This window comes from Phaethon aethereus (genome assembly GCF_964289735.1).
Source record: "Phaethon aethereus genome assembly, chromosome: 1".
Taxonomy (NCBI): domain Eukaryota; kingdom Metazoa; phylum Chordata; class Aves; order Phaethontiformes; family Phaethontidae; genus Phaethon; species Phaethon aethereus.
Genome location: NC_138575.1, coordinates 54,618,344 through 54,638,812, shown reverse-complemented (window position 1 = coordinate 54,638,812; position 20,469 = coordinate 54,618,344). Strand labels below are relative to the sequence as shown.

Sequence of the window (20,469 nt, the reverse complement as noted above, 5' to 3'; positions counted from 1 at the left end):
GCAGCGTAAGAATTTACTTTTTGCAAACTGTCATACCGCAAAATGACAGTTTGTGCCAAATTCAGGCAACACAAATCATCAATAAGAATTTAGCAGACATTGAAAGGACTGGGCTGCAGTATTATGTTCATGAGTGTTACCCCCTAAGCATTTCTGTTGAATTTAAGAAACAAAATTTTGTAGGAAATTTCATAGGAGTTGATTGAGTACACTTCTGAGTACTTTTGAAATAACTAGCTGCTTCTTTTTCAATTGAATATATGCATCCTACCCTTCAGTGCTCTGATGTTTGGCAGAGACAGGAAATCTTTAGCATGTAAGATGACTTTGCACTTACGCACTTCCACTGCAGTATCAGGTGAATGCAAAATGAAGTCTTTTTTCCAGTGCAAGTCTTTACTTTGCTGGGTTGAAAGCCTCCCCAAGTCATGCTTTTACTAATCAAAAAGAGATGTTAATCAGCTTACCCATGATCCAAATTTCATCCATCTTTGAAAGAAGAAAACATTTTACCCAAAAAGATCTTTTAAGTCATTACTAGCTGAGCTGCTGTTTGCCATTGTGTTTGCTGGTTGTGCAAAGTTCTGAGGAGCAAAGAAAGGATTACCCTGTATACCAAAGCCAGGCTGTCCTATCATGTTCATCTGAGGTCCCAAGACTGAACTGCTTGCACTTGGGGACCCTTGCGGGGGTACAAACTGATTAACCCACTGGCTTGATTTCTGTTGAGCCAACTGTTTCATACTAACTTTGGGTTTTTGAGGACCAAAAAGATTATCTAAAGCAGACATATCTGGGGGTCTGTTTTGTTGTGCCAGTGGAGAGATTGCAGATGCAGCATTCATTGGACTGTAATTTGGCATATTGGCAGTTGGTACAATGTTCATCTTGCTTGTTGCTGTTGCACTTGGACCACTGAAGAAATTCTGAGTGGTGGGACCAGCTCCCATACTGAATCCAGCAGTCTGAAAACCCATATTAGTATTCAGTCCGTTTGTTATATTTCTCTTTGTGTTGTCAATAGGTGATGAAAACCCCATTCCAACAGCCATAGGAGGAACAGAAGAGAAACTGTTTGAAGATGCAACTTTAGCTTTGTTGATAGAATGGCTAGTCAAAGACGACATATTATCTATCAAGGTATCTGTCAAGTCTTTTGTCTGCAAAATACATAAAATGCTGTTAAATGCTTTTCCTGTACAAACACTTTAGCAACAGTCTTTATCATTGCTCCTACAGAAGCTGCATTCATTTTTCAGAAATTAGAATTTACGGCATGGAATTGGGCATGAGATGTAATTCTACACAAAAGCAATTAGGTTATTTTCATTCTCTGCTACTTAGAACTAATTGTTATGCAGCTTTAATTTGACAACTAAGACAATACATGAAGTACTACTGTGACATTTGCCTACATGGCCCATTCCTATCCTCAAATCCTTGATATATTTAGTTAATAAACTCTTCAGAGCAAAACATGTTTTAAGATGTACTTTTTCCTTTTCTAGAACAATGGTCTTCCAATAATAATTATTCATTTGGAAACTCTTGCAATTTCAAAAGTGGGAAATATTGCTAATAATGTAAATGGAAGGCAGATTAAGATTTACTTCTAGTTTTTCTCAGCTGTGCCATTGTACTACCAGTGAAAACAAAGGTGACTCACAGGAGAAAAAAATGCTAAATACATACAGCACTTGAAAAGAAAAAGCATCACAGCTCCAACAGTAACACTGCAGTAGTTTGTTCTTTCTCACCTGCCTCACTGGAGGTGTTATTGCAGTTGCTTGTGGCTTAAGAGGTTGCTGGCTTTTCAGTTTCTGTGCCTGTTCTTGTTCTTTAGCTAACTTTTGCTTCTCTTCAAGTGTAAGTGATGCCTTCAAAAGGGAAAGTACTGACACTAAGTTGCACAGAATGGTTATTCTTACATTGACGTTTTTATTTCATAAATAGCACTGTCATTTCAACATTATGTGGTAGAACAATACATATTATTTATAGAAAAGAGAATGTGGATAAGCACAAAATCTATTATTTATCATATTGCTAAAAAGTACTTAAAGCAAATAAATACAGTATCAAAAGTAGCATAATGAGAAATTTGAGCAGATCTCAAATAAAGGGGTATCACAACAAAACCATTTTATCTTGGGCTTCTTAATGTTGAGCATTAAGAAAAAGTGTTCTTCATAGTTACCAGCTGGCACTTGATATAGAACTGCAACTGACCATGGGGTTGGAAAGGGAATTTTATTTTAAGATTGCTTAAGAGGCTTTTCAAGATTTTAACTCTACTTTTGTTAATGATGAAGAAAAAAATCATAACATCATTCCTCCTTAGTCTAAAAGTAGTGAGAGGGTTCAGATAACTAGAAATGTAAATGAAAAAATGTATAGATTCTAGGGAGCCATAGCATGAAAAGAATTTTACAATAGTTTACGCTTATGTTTAATATTCTATTCTATATGCTTTTTCTTTGCTTCTTGTATTTACCTCCATATTGACTGTTCACTTTCACTTAACTTTGAATTGTACAGTAAAAGTTAGTCTCTGCTACTACACGAAATCCTACATTTTATCTTCATCTCTGTTTGTAATTTTATCATAAAGTTGCCTATTTTGATTTTCCTATCTAAATCTACTGCTGAAGTTTCAGTTTCATTGAAATCTATAATTAAGGAGGAAGAAAATGACCAAAAGCTTATAATCCTAATTGATGCCTACTTTGTACAAAGCTATTTTCAAGAAAAGGCTTTCACAGAAATTCAAGGATATGGTTTGAACATTTTTCATTTTCACCTATGTATGATGCTGTGCTATACAAAAGCAGTTAGTTTTTCTTTTAAAGTTTTAAATATGATAAATATTTACACATACTCTTTTTATGCAACCATATTAGGCTTGTATTAGACAGATGGATGTAACAGGATTCCAAAACAAAGTAAAACACACCTTTTTCTGTTTTGATGACACCTCATTCTCTTTACTATCAGATCCACTAGTTAGAAGGTCAGTTCCACTAGTATTAAATACCTTATCAATCTGTTCAAAGAAACAAAACTTTGTTATTTGAAATGTTGTAGTTTAAGGTAACATAAATATTGACTAAGTAATCTTAAATTTCAAATTTCTATATGTAAGTAACACAATAAAATACTGTCGCTTACCTGATTACTTGTACTACTAGATCTTGACTCTTCAGACGCACTCATTTGGTTAGCTATATCCAAAGATCTATATAGTGCAGAGTATACATATTACAAAAAGATAACTTGATGGTCACATCCACAACACTAATTCAGCAATGCAGATTATTCTTCTGCATTTAAATAATACAAAAAAAATGTATTATAAGACCACTGCCATTTTTATAGAATGCCTGTAGGATACTGGAACATGTTAACGTTCTGAATTGTAAAGGTTTCCTAATGATCATTTCACATGGTTTTAGTTCCTCCTTGGAATGGGGTGACACAGACTTTGCGTAGCTCAAGTTAATTTCACTCAGAAATCTCACCTCGTATCAAACTCCATAAAAAAGCTCTAAATACCTTCAAATATCAGTGTCATCTAAAAGACTGTTTCTCCAGTATGGTTAATGTTCTCAACAACTACAGAAATGCAACTTAGCATATAGAAGCAAGACATAAACTGTACCAGTGGAACTCAGGATGAACTTTCACATTTAATGATTAAAAATTATTGACTCAAAATAATAAACTGTGACTGAACTGTATAAAAGGATTTTACACCACAATATTATTATCATTTTAGGACTAATAAATCCTTGCTGACAACTGTGCTTACTTCATGTAATTCTCAATTATTGAAGTAAGAACTACCTAGATTTTTTAATGCTATGGCTAGAGTTTTCTCACATTTGCTAAAAAATTAACTGAAATTTATCTCTGCTCAGTTGTTCCTTCTTTAATGCACATGTAGATAGACACTTACTTCTGTTGCTCTTGCATGACATGAAGTTGCTCAAGTTTTGTTTTATGCTCTGCCTCCAATCTATTAAGCATATCTTTTATAACACAAATAAAAGAATTGAACTGTAGAAGAAATATACAAGAAGTTTGGATTTTGCAGTGATGGACATGTATAACTTAAAAGGTAATATCTCATAAAACTTACAATACACAATATCAGCTAAACCGCGTATTTTTAAATAATTTATAATCCATCTTCACTACCCTCCATTAGATACCCAACAACAAGCAGAGCGCATACAGAAACAGTGAAAAGTATCTATCACCAAAAAAAGAAAGTGGGGCAACCCAGACAAAAAACCCCACAGATGCATATTACCAGATTAATTTTCCCAAAAAATCCTATGATTGCACTTCTACATTATCTGCAAGATTTACAAACAAGAGCAAGGGAAGAAATATTAAGATTGCATTTTAGCTTTTAACCTGAATTATAATTATGTTAGTAGCTAACTGCTTTTGCAGGATATTTAGAAGGTGATAGCATTAATTTCAAAATTTTATGCTAGATCACTTAAATCCATTGAAAAATAACAAGGTTTAAACATGCAAATACAGTAATACTGAGAGGTTTTTTGGGTTTGTTTGTTTGCTTTTACAACAGACACAGACATACAGTAATGTATGAATTTCTCTCTGACAAGTTTAAATCTATTCTCAGCCAATTTATCAAGTAAAAGCATACAACATAGTCATGTTCCTACCTGATTGAGATTAAGATTGTTCTCAATACTAAGAGGAATCAGATGGGGCAATACTTTTCCTGCAAGCTGTTCTTTGGTAATTCCCAACTTCTTATGAGTAAATGTACATTTGTAAATACCTGACATGCAACATCAAAACAGCAAAAATTGTTAAGTTCAGTAAACAATGTGAACAAAGTAGCACTCTCTATACGTATCGATCATCAATGTATCAATGTGTGTTCATACACTGGTTTTGTGTACAAGCAGGGACAACCATGACCAACAGAATCATAAAAGCTATGTACTCATCCACAACACAAAGATACTATAGCAAGAGGCTTTGCAAAATTTCAGAACGAGAGGAGGTCCAAAGTAATACTTTGCAGCTATGAAACCTGATATTAGCCAATGTATTGTCCTGGTCAATTAGCTGAGAATATGCATCTTTGAACATATCACAAGCAACTGAATTACCACAAACTGACAAATTGCCACTAAGAAATTAAGCTGAGTTAAGTAAGGATGTGTTCTCTCCTGGCATACTGAAGTGTCTAGAAGTAACTATCACACTGCTCTCTGACTGCATTTTACCAAGATTCTTACCTAAATGTTTGGGGCAGTGTTACACACAGGATCAGAAATCATGCATAGTCTTTATCTGTTCTAAAATCATTGAAAAAAGAATACTGGCAGGCATGAGGGACCCAGTGTTAACCTACAAGTTCTATAGTGCTTCTGACAGAAGGATTCCTCTGCTTAAATAGTTCACCTCTAGTGGCAAACATTGAACATACTAGCATAAAAGCAGCAGGTTTCCTCACTTTCTATGGCTAGTATTAGAACAGAGCTGTCAGCTGGCCAACAAAGACATCACACACAAGATGGAAGGCATCATGATTGCAGAAAAAAGGACAGCTCGAGTATATAAAATTGATTTCAGCCCATCATGTCCAAACTAGGGTTAACTTATTCACTGTATCCAAGGAGAATTGAGGAGTAATGCAACTAAAGTAAAAGACACGCTGTCTCTCACTGTCAGACAGCAAATACAAGTCGAAGCTGCAAGGATTAAGGGAAAGAGGCAGCTTTAAATTAGTACTGATAGAAGTCCTCTTGCTGACTTTGAGCAAATCAAAATAATCACAGAATCACTAGGTTGGAAAGGACCTTCAAGATCATCAAGTCCAACCATTAATCCAGCGCCACCATGTCCCCTAAACCATGTCCTGAAGCGCCACATCCACACGTTTTTTGAACACTTCCAGAGATGGTGACTCCACCACCTCCCTGGGCAGCCTGTTCCAATGCCTGACAACTCTCTTAGTGAAGAAGTTTTTCCTAATATCCAATCTAAACCTCCCCTGCTGCAACTTGAGGCCATTTCCTCTTGTCCTATCACTAGTTACTTGGGAGAAGAGACCAACACCCTCGTCGCCACAACCCCCTTTCAGGTAGTTGTAGAGAGCGATAAGGTCTCCTCTCAGCCTCCTCTTCTCCAGACTAAACAACCCCAGTTCCCTCAGCCGCTCCCCGTAAGACTTGTGCTCCAGACCCCCCTCACCAGCTTCGTTGCCCTTCTCTGGACACACTCCAGCACCTCAACATCCTTCTTGTAGTGAGGGGCCCAAAACTGAACACAGGATTCAAGGTGCGGCCTCACCAGTGCCGAGTACAGAGGCACAATCACTTCCCTACTCCTGCTGGCCACACTATTCCTGATACAGGCCAGGACGCTGTTGGCCTTCTTGGCCACCTGGGCACACTGCCGGCTCATGTTCAGCCTGCTGTCAACCAGCACCCCCAGGTCCCTTTCCGCCAGGCTGCTCTCTAGCCACTCCGCCCCAAGCCTGTAGCGTTGCATGGGGTTGTTGTGGCCAAAGAGCAGGACCCTGCACTTGCCCTTATTAAACCTCATACAGTTGGCCTCTGCCCATCGATCCAGCCTGTCCAGATCCCTCTGCAGAGCCCTCCTACCCTCCAGCAGATCAACACTCCCACCCAACTTGGTGTCATCTGCAAACTTACTGAGGGAGCACCCAATTCCCTCATCCAGATCATCAATAAAGATATTGAACAAGACTGGCCCCAGAACCGAGCCCTGGGGAACACCGCTTGTGACCGGCAGCCAGCCGGATTTAACGCCATTCACCACAACTCTCTGGGCTCGGCCATCCAGCCAGTTCCTCACCCAGCAAAGAATAAACCTGTCTAAGCCACGAGCCGCCAGTTTCTGCAGGAGAATGCTGTGGGAGACGCTGTCAAAGGCTTTACTAAAGTCCAGGTAGACAATGTCCACAGTCTTTCCCTCATCCACTAGGCGGGACACCTGGTCATAGAAGGAGATCAGGTTGGGCAAGCAGGACCTGCCTTTCATGAACCCATGCTGGCTGGCCTGGTCACTTGGTTGTCCTGCAGGTGCCCTGTGAGCACTCTCAAGACCAACCGCTCCATAATCTTTCCCCGGCACAGAGGTCAGGCTGACAGGCCTGTAGTTCCCAGGATCCTCCTTCCGGCCTTTCCTGTAGACAGGCGTCACATTGGCAAGCCTCCAGGCTTCTGGGACCTCCCCTGTTAACCAGGACTGCTGATAAACGATGGAGAGTGGCTTGGCAAGCTCCTCCGCCAGCTCTCTCAGTACTCTCGGGTGGATCCCATCAGGCCCCATAGACCATCACATACCATTACAGTGTTGAATGAGGGCTACTGCTGGTACAGCTCAGCTTGTAACAAATTGTCTTCTGTCTACTACTATGTTGTCAGTAAGAGAAATGGCCACTGTCTTCCAGACTTGGCCACACAGTCACACCTCTTTCTTGGCAATGACTGTGGTCATCTGGTCTCCTTGAGCCCATTCAAGTTGTTAAAATCATACATCCTGAGTTAGGCAAGCACCAGAGTGGCACTAGGAAAGCACAACTGGGACTGAGGCCTCCCCTTCCAGGAGTAACAAGCCATTAGGTTTTGTTAGCTATTTTGTGAAACCTCACCCAGACCATGCTCCATTTCAGTACAAAGACAGCCATGTTTGCTTAAATGTCTAACAAAACCTGCAGTGACTAGTTTTGTAGACAACCATTTATAGCATCTGACATGCAAGAGTTGTAAGAGAAGGCAACAGTAACATCTTAAAAGCTCCAGCAGCATCTGAAAGAAGACAGATCATATCCTCTGAGGAAAATAGCCTCTCTGTCTGTGTAGACCATGCAGTCCATGAAAGTATTACAGCCCAAGAAGTGCACTGAGCCTTGAAGACCCAATATATGTACTAGTGTTTGGAAGTACCAGCAATACATAAGGTAACTGAACAGGGGCGTACTTAAGAACCAGAAACAGGAAGTTTTTAATAGTCATTTTAGTGATACACTATGTAAACATTATCAACGATAATACAGAAATATCTCAGATTTACAACATAAAAGCACAAAAGAGGAGAAAGTTGAAAGTATTAATTACCTAAAATTCCCATTAGCACTGCAGGTTCCTTGGATGGAATTTGTTGTAGAAAAGGTAAAATATCATCAAGCACAAACCATTTATCCAAGTACTCCAAAATCTTGCCTAAGCACACTAGTGAGTTTACTCGGACCTGTGAAGTATGATATGAATTAAACAAACTCTTTACAATGTTTTTGCCTAAGAAAAAAAGCCCCTTACAAAACTCATACTTAGAAGAAAACAGGTGCTACTGAAACTACAGTCTTCATACCTGAAAATTCAAGACGAGTTAAAAAAACCCTTTTGTGTCATGAAAGGAAAATACATATAGTTACACACTACTTACAAAACCTTGGCTTTTCTGCAGGAGAAACACTGTTAATATATATTATTGTCGACCACACTTCAACAATTTTTACAGTATTGTTAACACAGTAAGTTCTTAACAACTTTAAAAATTGTTGGAGCAAAAAAGTAAATGGTGCTATTGTATTTGTAAAAAGTTTAAAAAAATCTCAAAAAGATATCAGAGAACATTGATGGGCTTTTCTTTAACAGCAGAACAGTCAAAGTAATTAAAGGTAACAACATTTTCTGAGAACTGAGAGGTAAAATTATTAGGATACTTACTGCAAGAGAAGAAGTTTGCAAACATGCATTTTTAATTCTTGGAATTAATGAATTTTTCATTGATGGGTAATCTATTAAATTGGCAAATGTGGGAATTATGTTTAGGCAAAGCTCCTACAAAAAAAAATTCCATGTAAGTTTAAAAAGAAACGTGTGCTTATTATAAAATTAGTACAAATATTACTCAAGTTCAAAATTAGTTTTAAAATGTCTTCATAAGCTTTCCTTTTAAGGAAATATCTGAGGAAATACCATGTTCAATTAAAATGACCTTAATCTATCAGACACACTTAAAAATAGCCAGAATAATAAAGCATCATTGTATGGTGATAGAACCTCAGAAAATGGATTTTAAAAAGAGTATTCATAAATCTGTAATAAAATATTTGACTAGAAAGAATATCTTGTAGTTTCACAAAACACCTTTATATTAAAAAAAAAACCTTTTATTACATCAAACTGTAACATTTTCCTATATAAATCAAGCAAATGAAAACTGAGTGGGGAAGTGGACACTTCGGAGGGCAGAGCCACCCTGCAGGAAGACCTGGATAGGCTGGAAGAGTGGGCTAACAAGAACGTTACGCAGTTCAACAAAGACAAATGTAGGTCTTGCACCTGGGAAAACATAATGCATGAATGCAGCACAGGCTGGATCTACCTGGCTGGGGAGCAGCTCTGTGGAAAGGAACCTGGGGCTTCTGGTGGACTACAAGCTCAGTATGAGTGAAGTGTGTGCTGCTGCAGCAAAGAAAGCCAACAGGATGTTGGTTTGCATCAACAAGGGCATCACCAGCAGAGATATAGAAGTCATTATCCCACTCTCTTCAGCACTCATCAGGCCACACCTGAAACACTGTGTTCAGTTTTGGTCCCTGCTATACAAAAAAGATGTGGACAAGCTGGAGAGGGTCCAGAGAAGGGCCACAAAGATGACCAAATGACTAGGAAGCCTGCCATATGAGGGAAGGCTGAGAGAACTGGGTTTGTTCAGCCTGGAGAATAGAAGGCTTACGGGAGACCTTATCACCATGTTCCAGTATTTAAAGGGTGGCTACAAAGAAGATAGAGACCCCCTTTTAAAAGGAGTCACACAGAAAAGACAAGGGGTAATGATTAAATTAATCATTAATTAATTTAAATTAATCCTGGGGAGATTCCGAGTGGACACAAGAGGAAAATTTTTCACAGTGAGAACAATCAACCATTGGAATAATCTCCCCAGGGAAGCGATGGATTCCCCAACACTGGACACTAAGATTCAGCTGGGCCATCTTGTCCAGACTGTGCTTTTGCCAAGAAAGGTTGGACCAGATGATCCTTGAGGTCCCTTCCAACTTGGGATTCTATGATTCTATGAAATCTGAATGAGTACAATCAAGAACACTGCAGGAGCACAATGACAGGCTGAAAGATAAAAGGGCATATCAAGATTAAACATACTTCAGCAACAGAGGAAAAAAAAAACGATTTCAACCCAATCTCGAAAAATAAGAGATAGCAATATTAAGTAAATACCTGAGTAACCAAACTACTGATGCAGAAAAAAACCCACATCAGGTATCTAAAAACAAAAACCTTTCTCCATCATGTTGCAAAGGCTTTGCAAAGGTAAAAGTCACATCTGATTATCCAAATCCTTCTTTAAGAAATATTTTGTTTGTTTATCTCCCCCTCACACTCCTGAATGCCTTTGGGTAACTGCAAGTTAATTCCCCAGAAGAATGTTTTTTTTTAAAAAAAGAACCTTAGAAAGGTAGAAGCAGCATAAAGAAAAAAATTAAAAGATGGATACATAAAAGTATCACCAGAAGGTGTATTAATATGATTTTACAGGAAATCAGCTCTTCCAAGGTAACTGTCAGCATACATGTTCTTACCAGCAGGACCTCAGAATAAGCCACCTCTCACTGACTGGTAAGACCATGCATGCCTGCATAGTTTCTGCAGCACAGGCAATGTATTACAAATGCACACCCTACTTTTTGCTATTGTGGCTAGTAAGAAATTAGGATAAGCAGATCAGAACAACAGTCAAGTAGTTACTCCCTGGAAAATAAGGGAACTAAATTTTATTTTACTAAAACAAATTTTCTTTAATAAAACATTCACCTCTTTCAACATTCAGGAATATTACACACCTTTAACTTTTTTTTCCCCTCAAGTAAACAAACACATGAAGTATACAAAAATTTGGCACACCAGCTTAAAGAAAAGAGAAAAAATGTTTTAAATAAAGGCTGCAATTACTATACCTGGATCTGAATTGAAGGTGCTTCCAAGGCTCTATAAACCATCGGTAGAACACTGTTCTTTATTTCATCCGGTGGAGTTTTGGTGAGAAGCAAGTCCATTTTTTGCAGGAAGATCAATAAGATCTATTAAAAGAAGGACAATTCAGAAACCAAAAGTTTTAACGCCAGAAACATATACTTACAATTTGAAGTGTGTTGTATCATATCATTAAAACTTCACAAGTTTTCTTGTAACTCAGTAAATGTGATCACTTACCATGTTGCTTGCCTGAAGGCATGGAAGACAAAAAACACTTTGACATATTACTGCATTTTAAAAACAGCAAATACAAATCAAACAAAATATGCATGTTCTAGACTAATCTTCTGAAGTAAGAAATCATAACTGCTACAGAAGGATTTCTTGTTTCTATTTACAACATGGTCTTTTGTTAAAATCCCCCCCCCCGAAAATCTTTATACACATATCACAATTGAAAAAGCTAAACTTTCAAAAAACTGTATCTCAAATGCTGTCCTCAAAGCATTCAATCGCAACTCCACACATGAAAGCTCTATTCCATCTGTATCTAGAATCAAAATAGGGACACAATGAAAAGAATATTTCAGCTACTATATGGACAGAAAATACCTTTATACTATTTCACATGGAAATTGTATAATGAAATGAAAACTCCCAAACAAACAAAAAAAATCACATCACATTAACCTAAAAAGGAAGACTAGAGTAGCACATTTACATAGTGGGATTCGCTTTGCTTAGGCTTAGTCATCTAAAAGTTAGCCACTATTGTAAGTTATTCATCCAGGCTCAGTCTCCAATGCAGAGTGCTATGTAACTCATTAAGACTCATGTCTCATCTCAGATAGGTGAGACAACTTGCTACAGGTGACGTTCACTATCCACTGATATCCAGGCTCCTTTCAGAAAATAGGTTAGAGTAGATGGATAAATTGTGGTAAATGATATCACATTAATAATAAAAAGCCAAGTATTTCACAGGAGGAAAATATTTCAAATTTTAAGTCTAAAAATACATAGCAATCAGTGCTTTTATGTCAAATAAACAGAGGCACCAAAGTGTAGAAATACAAGTGTACCAAGACCACATTACAAGTTTCCCCTTTTCATTTGCTTTCCTTTACAGGGAAGAAAAATAAATTATTTTAAACTGCAGCTAATATGTGTTTTATTATTGTATATTTATAATTACCTAAGCTGTACACATACACACACAAACTCATTCATTCATTCCATGAACACTGATTCTGATGCAATATCCCCAAATTTGGAAGAATTAGGGTGAGAGGGACCAGATCAATTTTAAAGTTAGATTTTATAATTATTCTTGAATAAAGGATTTTTATTTGTCCTAAACTTGAAACCAACCTGTGCTCGTAACGCTGTTGTTCTCTTCTCTAGCAACCCAATAATACTGTGGCATGACAGCTTCTATGTTAGTTAAATGTACAGTTTTGGAGCAGGATCATTTGTTTTTGCAAATTTGGAAAGAACATGAATGAAACCTGTTATTTAATGACTAGAAAAGCTCCTTTAAAATAAGAAACAGATGTTTCAACATGTAACAGACTGCTTTTAAGTTAAACATTGTACTATATAGTCACTTAGATTTCACAGAAGCAGTTCAGTTGTTTTCAACTGTCAATGCTTTGCAACTAAGATAACAAAAAGCTGAATCATTTTTGATATCTTCTCTACCTGTCTTCAACTTGAATGTAGTTCATGCTGTTCCAATGAACCCCTTTTATTTTTAGCTTTCTAGGGTCATATTTGATGTTTATCATCTATAAACGTAGAAATTAAGATGTTACAGTCACACATTCACACACACCATCTAATAAGCAAACAGCAGTTGCACTCTAAAGAATAATACTAAAGATGTTCTTCATTCATTAATACAGAGACCAGTACTTGTCAGGATACACTGAACTGAATCAGACTATGGATTTACAGCACATCATATCCTAACTCTCTATGGATTCCCCTAATCATAAATTAAGGGTTTGTCTACACCATGAAGCTATGTCAGATTAAGCTAAGATGTTAATTTACAGCATAACTGTTACTTCATGCTAACTCCAAGAGTCCAATATGAATGAGTAATTTAACTAAATATTCCATTTTCATATTATAAATTCCCTCATTCAAAGACACAGTGAACACTGGATAACAATTACTTCATACTGCATAACAGCAGCTTCCCTATGATACATTCACGTCGTAACTCAAGTACCCTATGAAAGCCAAGCAATAGGTTCCTCATACAAACCTAAAGCATCTTGAGAGAGCATTCGGAAGAAACACTGGCACCTTCCCCGTCCACCCCAGCCCATAAGTTACAAACATACAGGAACTGGACATTTTTGCCTTGCACAAAGACAGTCAGACCTAGAATTCTGTCCTCTGGCACTCTGAACCTTTGTATTTTTTTCCTGAATTCCTGGTATATTAACTTTGACAATCTGTCCTAGATTACTTAAACAAACCTTGCCATACTAAAAAGACCAAATAATAGTGGAATATGCCATCTAGCACTTAATGTGCATTAAAAATGTCAACATACAAATTTAATATATAGTATCTAGAATGCTACAGAAAAACTTCACTGTATTTTGCTTCCCTCATTTCTCAAGAAATAAAACAACCTTCGGGCCCATTATGCTCCAGATATAACTTTGAGAAAAACTGTTTGCAGTGAGGACTAACTGTCTCACAAATCTGATGTTAAAGGCAGCAAAACACAATGTTACCTTTTAGGATGAAACAGCACAAATAAAATGTTCAATGACATTTGGTTAGTTAGATGTTTAATTTTTTCAAGACAACAACAAAGCTAACATAAATAAAGCCTCAGTGTACCAAAAGTAGAGACCATTAAGTAGTTCTAACCTTCTGAGGTGTTCTCAGTTACACAATTGTAGCCCTTCTTCCCCCCACCCCCCCAGTATAATGAGAGTTCTCTGATCTAGTTTTCTGAAACACAGAAATAAAAGGTCTACTTGTTCATTCCTATGTTTATCTGGCCCCTTAAGTGCTCTGCAGAGAAATAATAGCATCCAGCAGTAAAACGAGGTGAGCTAGAAGGAATGCATAGATGCCTTTTATCTGTGGAGACACAATGCCTAACTCTAATGATAATTCTTAGGAATCATCATGCACATGGTGTTGACAAAAGGATGCAAATGTTTTGCTCCTTTAGAGTAATAATAATATCTTACTAGTTTTATGCATGTAAACAACCAAAAAAACTTATTCTACTTACATAATAGTTGTCAAATAAAATGAAACACATTTCACAAATTTGTGCACAGACCTCAAATAAACACTACTTTATTATCATCAGTAAACAGCGCTTTTTTTTTTTCCCAAAGTTACAACTTTTCCATCCCCGATCCCAGTGTCAGCAATCTGTATACCAGAAAAAAAAAAAAAAATCATAGCTTCAGCTACTGGTAGAATATGTGCAAATGTTGCACTGTAAACCCTGCTCAGATTGGCTAGATAAGTGATAAAATGCTTACAAATATACCTTCTACAACCAACCAAAAAGAGGAATTGCGTGGTAAATTAAATGTTTCCTTTTTTGCTAATCTAATCTCATCTGTAAATGCAAATATACTGTCAGAAAAACCATCTGAAAAAGCAGGGGTAGAGGCTTTGCGAATTTCCTGGAAAAAATCTATTTTGTATGAATCAAAACTGACTGCCTGGACAACTACAGAGCAGGCTGGGCAATCTGTGTGAAGCTGGAAAAGGGAAATGGAACAATTTGTCATTTTTCAGGGAAGAAAACACCAAAGAGAAAAATTGTAATCTGAACAATATTAACATACCTGGATTGGTTCTTGCTGCTTAAAAACAGGACCAAGATCAGGCAGAATAAGCCTGATATATTCTTCTTTGGTGCATTCCTCAGCGATTAGGAGAACATTAGGCAAGACAAAGGGCACCATATCAGGATTCACAAATTCAGAAGTCAAGCAAGGCAAAATTCGCTGAATTATAACACGCTAAAAGAAAAAAAAAACAAGCATGCATCACATTGTACTGCGTTGCAGTAAGTTGCTATTGTGCCAGCCCAACAGCTTTTGTATTAAACCGATATATACAAAAAAGCAGACAGACAATTTTCAATTTGGAACTCTTATTTTCACAACATACTCTAGCTAATTTACACTGTGCTACTTTGCTCACTTTTCTCTGTTTGCACTCAAAACATAACTGGAGACTATAACAACTGTGAAGGTCAACAAAAAGCAATTAACTGTACAGAAAATAGGACTTTCAGGCACATACATGAATTATGAAAACCTTATTCTGTATGCTTTCTTTAAAAAGACCCTTAAAATACCCTGTCACCCCCCAAAAATAGTAATTTTTTCAGAACCCTATCATTCACTGAACAAACACAACCCTACTAAACTTCCCTGTAAAACTCCAGGTACATTCCCTAAATGGGATTCTGCTGATGAAATAAGGTGTTTACACCTGTGGATGTCTACTGTAGAGTTTGGCATCCTTAAACGCATTTCAAGTCAATAAAGAGAAATACACAGTTCAAGGGCACAGTCTACTTCCAAATTCAAAGCATCAACAATTTCTGATCAAAGAAAAAATTCAGTAAATTAAAAAGAAGAGAATATTAAACATGAAGTCTGAATTTTGCACTGTGTAGTTCAAAACAAAATTAAAAATAAATTTAATGCAATGGTTGAGAAGCTCAGCTATTCTATTATTTATTAAACTAATACTATTTTTTAATTGCGTATGGATTATGCCTTATATAAATTAAAGAATACCACAACAGGAAAAGAAGTCAGTCTAGACACAGCGTCTAACACTACACAGAAGAAATGTGTAGTAACAGACATTTGCCTTTGAGGTTTCTGGGCACTACTAGTACAAGAAGGCACTTAGTCTGTTGAGGGAAGGAAGCTTGCATCATTCAAGTACTGCCTTGCTATGAAAAACCTGAGGCAAAGCTTATTGGGAGAAAAGGTGGCAAGATGACTTCAAAGAGCTATGATGGCATCTGGAAACAAAGGGAAAGCCTTGTAAGCGGAGAGAAGACAACTCCCTGTCAAACTGGGATAAACTACAAGACATGCAAATGATGGTTCCTGATACACATACTGATAGCACAATTTGCCATTTTCTGTTTAAAAATTTATTAATAGTTGAGGAGTATTTCCACACCAACTATTTTCTAATCTTCCTTTCTTTCCTACTACTCTATTCTGACAGTCTCATGGCAGTCTATTATGGTACAATGCTACATAAAGTCCAGCATTCCGAGATTCAGAAAGTTAACAGTTGTTCACGTATTTTTAAACTCACTATTTCAAGACATCATACAGACATACCTTAGGTAGTTTGGGCAGAACCTTTGGCAGCCCTTTAAAAAACTGTGATTTCTGAAGGTTATCCCTTTGAAATAATGAATCAAAATACTGAAGCGTCATTGCTCCTACATCGTCGAAGAACGGTATCTAAAAACAAGATTAAAAGCTTGTGATCTGGAGGGAGACAACATTGACAATGTTACAAAGATTCCAAAATATAATAATCTATTTACCTTTTCAATGCACTATAGTAAACCTTTACAATGACATGCCTGTAACTAACAATTAGAAAAGTATATTTTCACGTACTAAGTAGTATAATATTCACAGATAAAGGTTGATTACTATGACTGAATTTTCCCAGCATTTTAAAGAAACCTATGCATGTTATGTGTATCTAAGTTAATTTATTGTATATGCAATAATGTTTTGTTTAAAAAAAATGGAATGAAAAGTAAAAACCTTGATTAAAAGTTCTCCTAGGAATAATTATGCTATTTAATATTACAACAAAGGATTACCTCTTAGGCCATCCAGATCTGGCTACGTCACCTGGAAACTTATAATGAACCAACAAGCATTTATATGCAATAAATGTATAATTATATAAATTTCTTTCCAGTGTTCAGACCCTCTTGTAAATCCTGTCCACTATAATTTCTCACACGATCTCCCATGTTTGCAGTACTTCTGCAAAGAGGGCACATGCCTTCCTAAGTTTTGTGTAACAATGTGTATACACAGATCAGGCTTATAAAGATGGCACCAACAAAATACCAGGGGGTTTCATCTATCGCCATGCTATATCATATTAATACTGACAGAGCTGCTTCATTGTTAATCAAAGATTGATAAAAATGCATGAGGATAAGAAGATTCTTTATATAAAACTCCATCCCCAAATATTCAGATTTCAGTTAGCAGATGAACAAAAAGATTAGAAGAGTGTCTATCCCAGACTTACACAGACTGGAATGAAAAGTTCTGCATTCAAAAACTTGCATGGGTAAGACTTCTCCTTCCTGCTAGCTCTCAGTTTTAGGAAGGGATATATCAAACCTCATGGGCTCAAAACAGTTAAGACAAAGCATGGTCTCCCAGACTATTTAGACTCTTGTTTTCGGTTGAAAAAATATGCAAAAAGAAAGGATATAAAAACATTTAAAGAGAGCTCTGCTGTAAGGCAGAAAGAGAAGCCAATAAGAGCAGTGCAATAAAGAAAAAAAAGAATCAGAGAAGTGGACCGGAGTAGGGTAATACAGAAGAAAAGAACCTGTCATCACAGAATTCAAGGTTGTCTGCACTGTGGACTTAAATTCTGTCTTCTAGATCACACACCAAAATGTATGTGATCGTGGAATTCTACACAAGTTAACATAAGTTAAACAAGTTAGAACTAGTTAATACTTGCCCATGTCAAGCTCCATTTTAGCTCATGTCATGCTGGCCATAACAAACTGCTTTTAGAACTAAAGCTCTAATATCTCTACCCTACAATTCAGTCCGCAGTGCAGACATGGTAAAAAGGACTTAACATCTTTATCAAACCATACTGCTTAATACAACCATTTACAGATTGTTTGTTGTAGTCTCTCAGACAAGTGAGTTGATAACTGAGTAATATTTGCAGATTTCCTCACTTCCCATCTTTCAGCATATATGTTGGCAGAACCATTACCTGTTCCCCCTCCCTTCTTCACTATTTCTTCCAACTGTTAAGACACTGATTTCTGTCTCTGCATACAATCTTTTTATATGACAGGAAAAGAAGAAAATTGTTTAGCTAAGCAAATCTATAAGCAGGAACCTGAAAGGCTATCAGATATGAGAAAATAGGGTATAAGGCAAAGGAATAATCATGCTTTTAAGTTCTACTTTCATATAAGAAAACAGAGGAAGAGTTTGCCAAACTAAAACTTAAATTATTCTACTTACAATTAATTTTTGCTTTACTGTTATAAGTAAGGTCTGAATGTATTTTAAGCAATTTCTTCTGCATGTTTAAGAATACACCAAAAATCATAAGCCAAAAGTTAATCCTTACATTTATTGCCCTTTATCATTTTATGACTTTAAAATCCTTCCAATACAATTTTAAAGACTGAATTGTATAAAAACATAGCATAGAAAATACTTCCAACTGTATTGGAAAGCAACAAAACAGTGTTGCATTGAATGATTATTCTAAATTCTGTCTGAGCATCCACCTCTTGCTTATTAATAAAGGTCAGCTTAAGGACAACTTTTGGCATCAACTAACATCATTATTTCCAAAAAAGTTAAATAATATTTAACATTTCAACTAAAATTATTAACAGGAAAACACTTTAAAATAGCTCTAATATTTCTACAAATCAAATACTATTTTCCCTCTTTCCTGTGGCTACTGTATTTTCCATGAACTGACCTTAGTCATTTGATCTGCGTCTGGTCTGACTGCTGGAGCTACATTTAAGAGCAGCTTTACATGTTCACGCACCTCCTCTGGTATATTCTGAAGACTACTGGAGCTTAAACGGCTCAGCTGCATAAGGAATTTAAGCACATGTACCATGAAGTCAGAAAATTCTGCATGTAACTATTTCCAGTATACAACAGGACTATACTTCGGCCTCTTGATGGTTTCTCTACCCACACCTTTGATATCCCTCCTTTCTCCCCTTTTATAACCCATTTACTTCTGATCCCTGATAGTCTCTGTCTCCCACCAGCCTACCTCCTTCAGGTCACATTCCCCTATGCCCAGTATTTTTAAACAGGTACATGCTATTATCTGAGATGTTGTCTACAGACATTAAAATACAGCACATGCAACTAAGGCAATGGGCACCTGAAGAAGTTACAACAAAGGAAACTTGCATATGAACGTACATCATGTCATCTGATCCAAGTAACCGTCTTCTGTTAATATTCATAGTCCACAAAAAATGTGAAACAGCTGATAGCTAAGTGGATACCAATTGCAATGTCAAGTGGTCAAATCACTCTAAGCTCAGCTATCTTCAATGGTCCTACATAGGTCATTCACTGCCTTGTGTTTCACACTGTTCACCCCAATAGGTAAAGTACTTATTCCACAAGACCAGCATTCAACAGGTTTACAGAGAAATCAGGTGAAAAATGAAATTTGTACTTTAAAAAGTTGGTACATGTAACCTCTGCACATATTTTTATTTCCCATATTTTGCTAGGATTCTTTTTTCTTGTTATAAAGACAGCATGCAAGGTAAGATACCATTATCAGATGGTTTACGTTGGAGCACTGGTATTGTGTTCCAAATACTTAAATTTATTTTAAAACAGTAACTTTTCAGATATGAAAATCAATGAATAATAGTTACAAATAGAAAAAATACCTGATCCAGCTGTCTACTAAAGCTTTTGTAAATATCCTGCTTGTTAACCTCAAAAATTGGTTTCCCTTTATTAAACACTGCGTACACAACAGCTCCTAGAGAGTACATATCACTGGCTGTCTCACAGCTCACAGAGAGAATATATTCTGGTGCCAGATATTCAGGATTTGGAAGACACAAGGATGGCAAGTTTGGATCCCATTCCTTACAAGGGAACTTTGGCTACAGGAGAAGCAAAAGAAAGTACATTTATTAGGGATTTTTAATGAACATTTTAAATCAGAAACTCAAGCAGCAAGAAATAATTAATCCACTCAAATTCAACTATGAATGAAACGGAAAAGGAGTAAGGCAAACCTGTTAAGAATCTGTGTCTGCAGCTTAGAGTGATTAGCTGATGTTTATTAGAATTGGAAAGTGTAATGTAAATTCGAAGTAGTGCTATAAGAGGGAAACGAGCTAATGATGAGAATTCATTTTAGGAGGTAGCAATCAGGCACTGAGTGCATGCAACAGACTAAATTAGGTAGCTTTGCACATCATCCAACATGCAAGTGAGCAGAAGTGGCACAGGCTTCAGCCTCTGTCTGAAACCATCACTAGTCTATTTTGACTCCACTGAGCCAATGCAGGCTCTTTTTCTGCGATGACCAAAGGGAGCACTTCAATCCAGACCAGTGCCATATGTTCAAACCAGCAAAATACTGAGGTGAATATTAGCTAAATGACTCTGTACTGAAATGCAAGGTC

General features: G+C 36.8%; 1 protein-coding gene across 2 annotated transcripts in view; it reads right to left on the bottom strand.

Moving 5' to 3' along the window:
- Nucleotides 1-509: 509 nt before the first annotated feature.
- Nucleotides 510-20,469, bottom strand: part of SCYL2 (SCY1 like pseudokinase 2) — a gene marked incomplete at both ends in the record, with an annotated part of 32,805 nt that continues 12,845 nt past the window's right edge. The window contains 14 exons of one of the 2 annotated variants that reach the window (XM_081998880.1): nucleotides 510-1,160; nucleotides 1,758-1,877; nucleotides 2,954-3,043; nucleotides 3,169-3,235; nucleotides 3,956-4,056; nucleotides 4,698-4,816; nucleotides 8,133-8,265; nucleotides 8,745-8,858; nucleotides 11,000-11,122; nucleotides 11,256-11,267; nucleotides 14,855-15,031; nucleotides 16,385-16,510; nucleotides 18,771-18,887; nucleotides 19,720-19,941. In XM_081998880.1, coding sequence (XP_081855006.1) covers nucleotides 510-1,160; nucleotides 1,758-1,877; nucleotides 2,954-3,043; nucleotides 3,169-3,235; nucleotides 3,956-4,056; nucleotides 4,698-4,816; nucleotides 8,133-8,265; nucleotides 8,745-8,858; nucleotides 11,000-11,122; nucleotides 11,256-11,267; nucleotides 14,855-15,031; nucleotides 16,385-16,510; nucleotides 18,771-18,887; nucleotides 19,720-19,941 — 2,172 coding nt within the window. The remainder of the gene's footprint in view (nucleotides 1,161-1,757; nucleotides 1,878-2,953; nucleotides 3,044-3,168; nucleotides 3,236-3,955; nucleotides 4,057-4,697; nucleotides 4,817-8,132; nucleotides 8,266-8,744; nucleotides 8,859-10,999; nucleotides 11,123-11,255; nucleotides 11,268-14,854; nucleotides 15,032-16,384; nucleotides 16,511-18,770; nucleotides 18,888-19,719; nucleotides 19,942-20,469) is intronic. The other variant, XM_081998881.1, reaches the window with a different exon arrangement.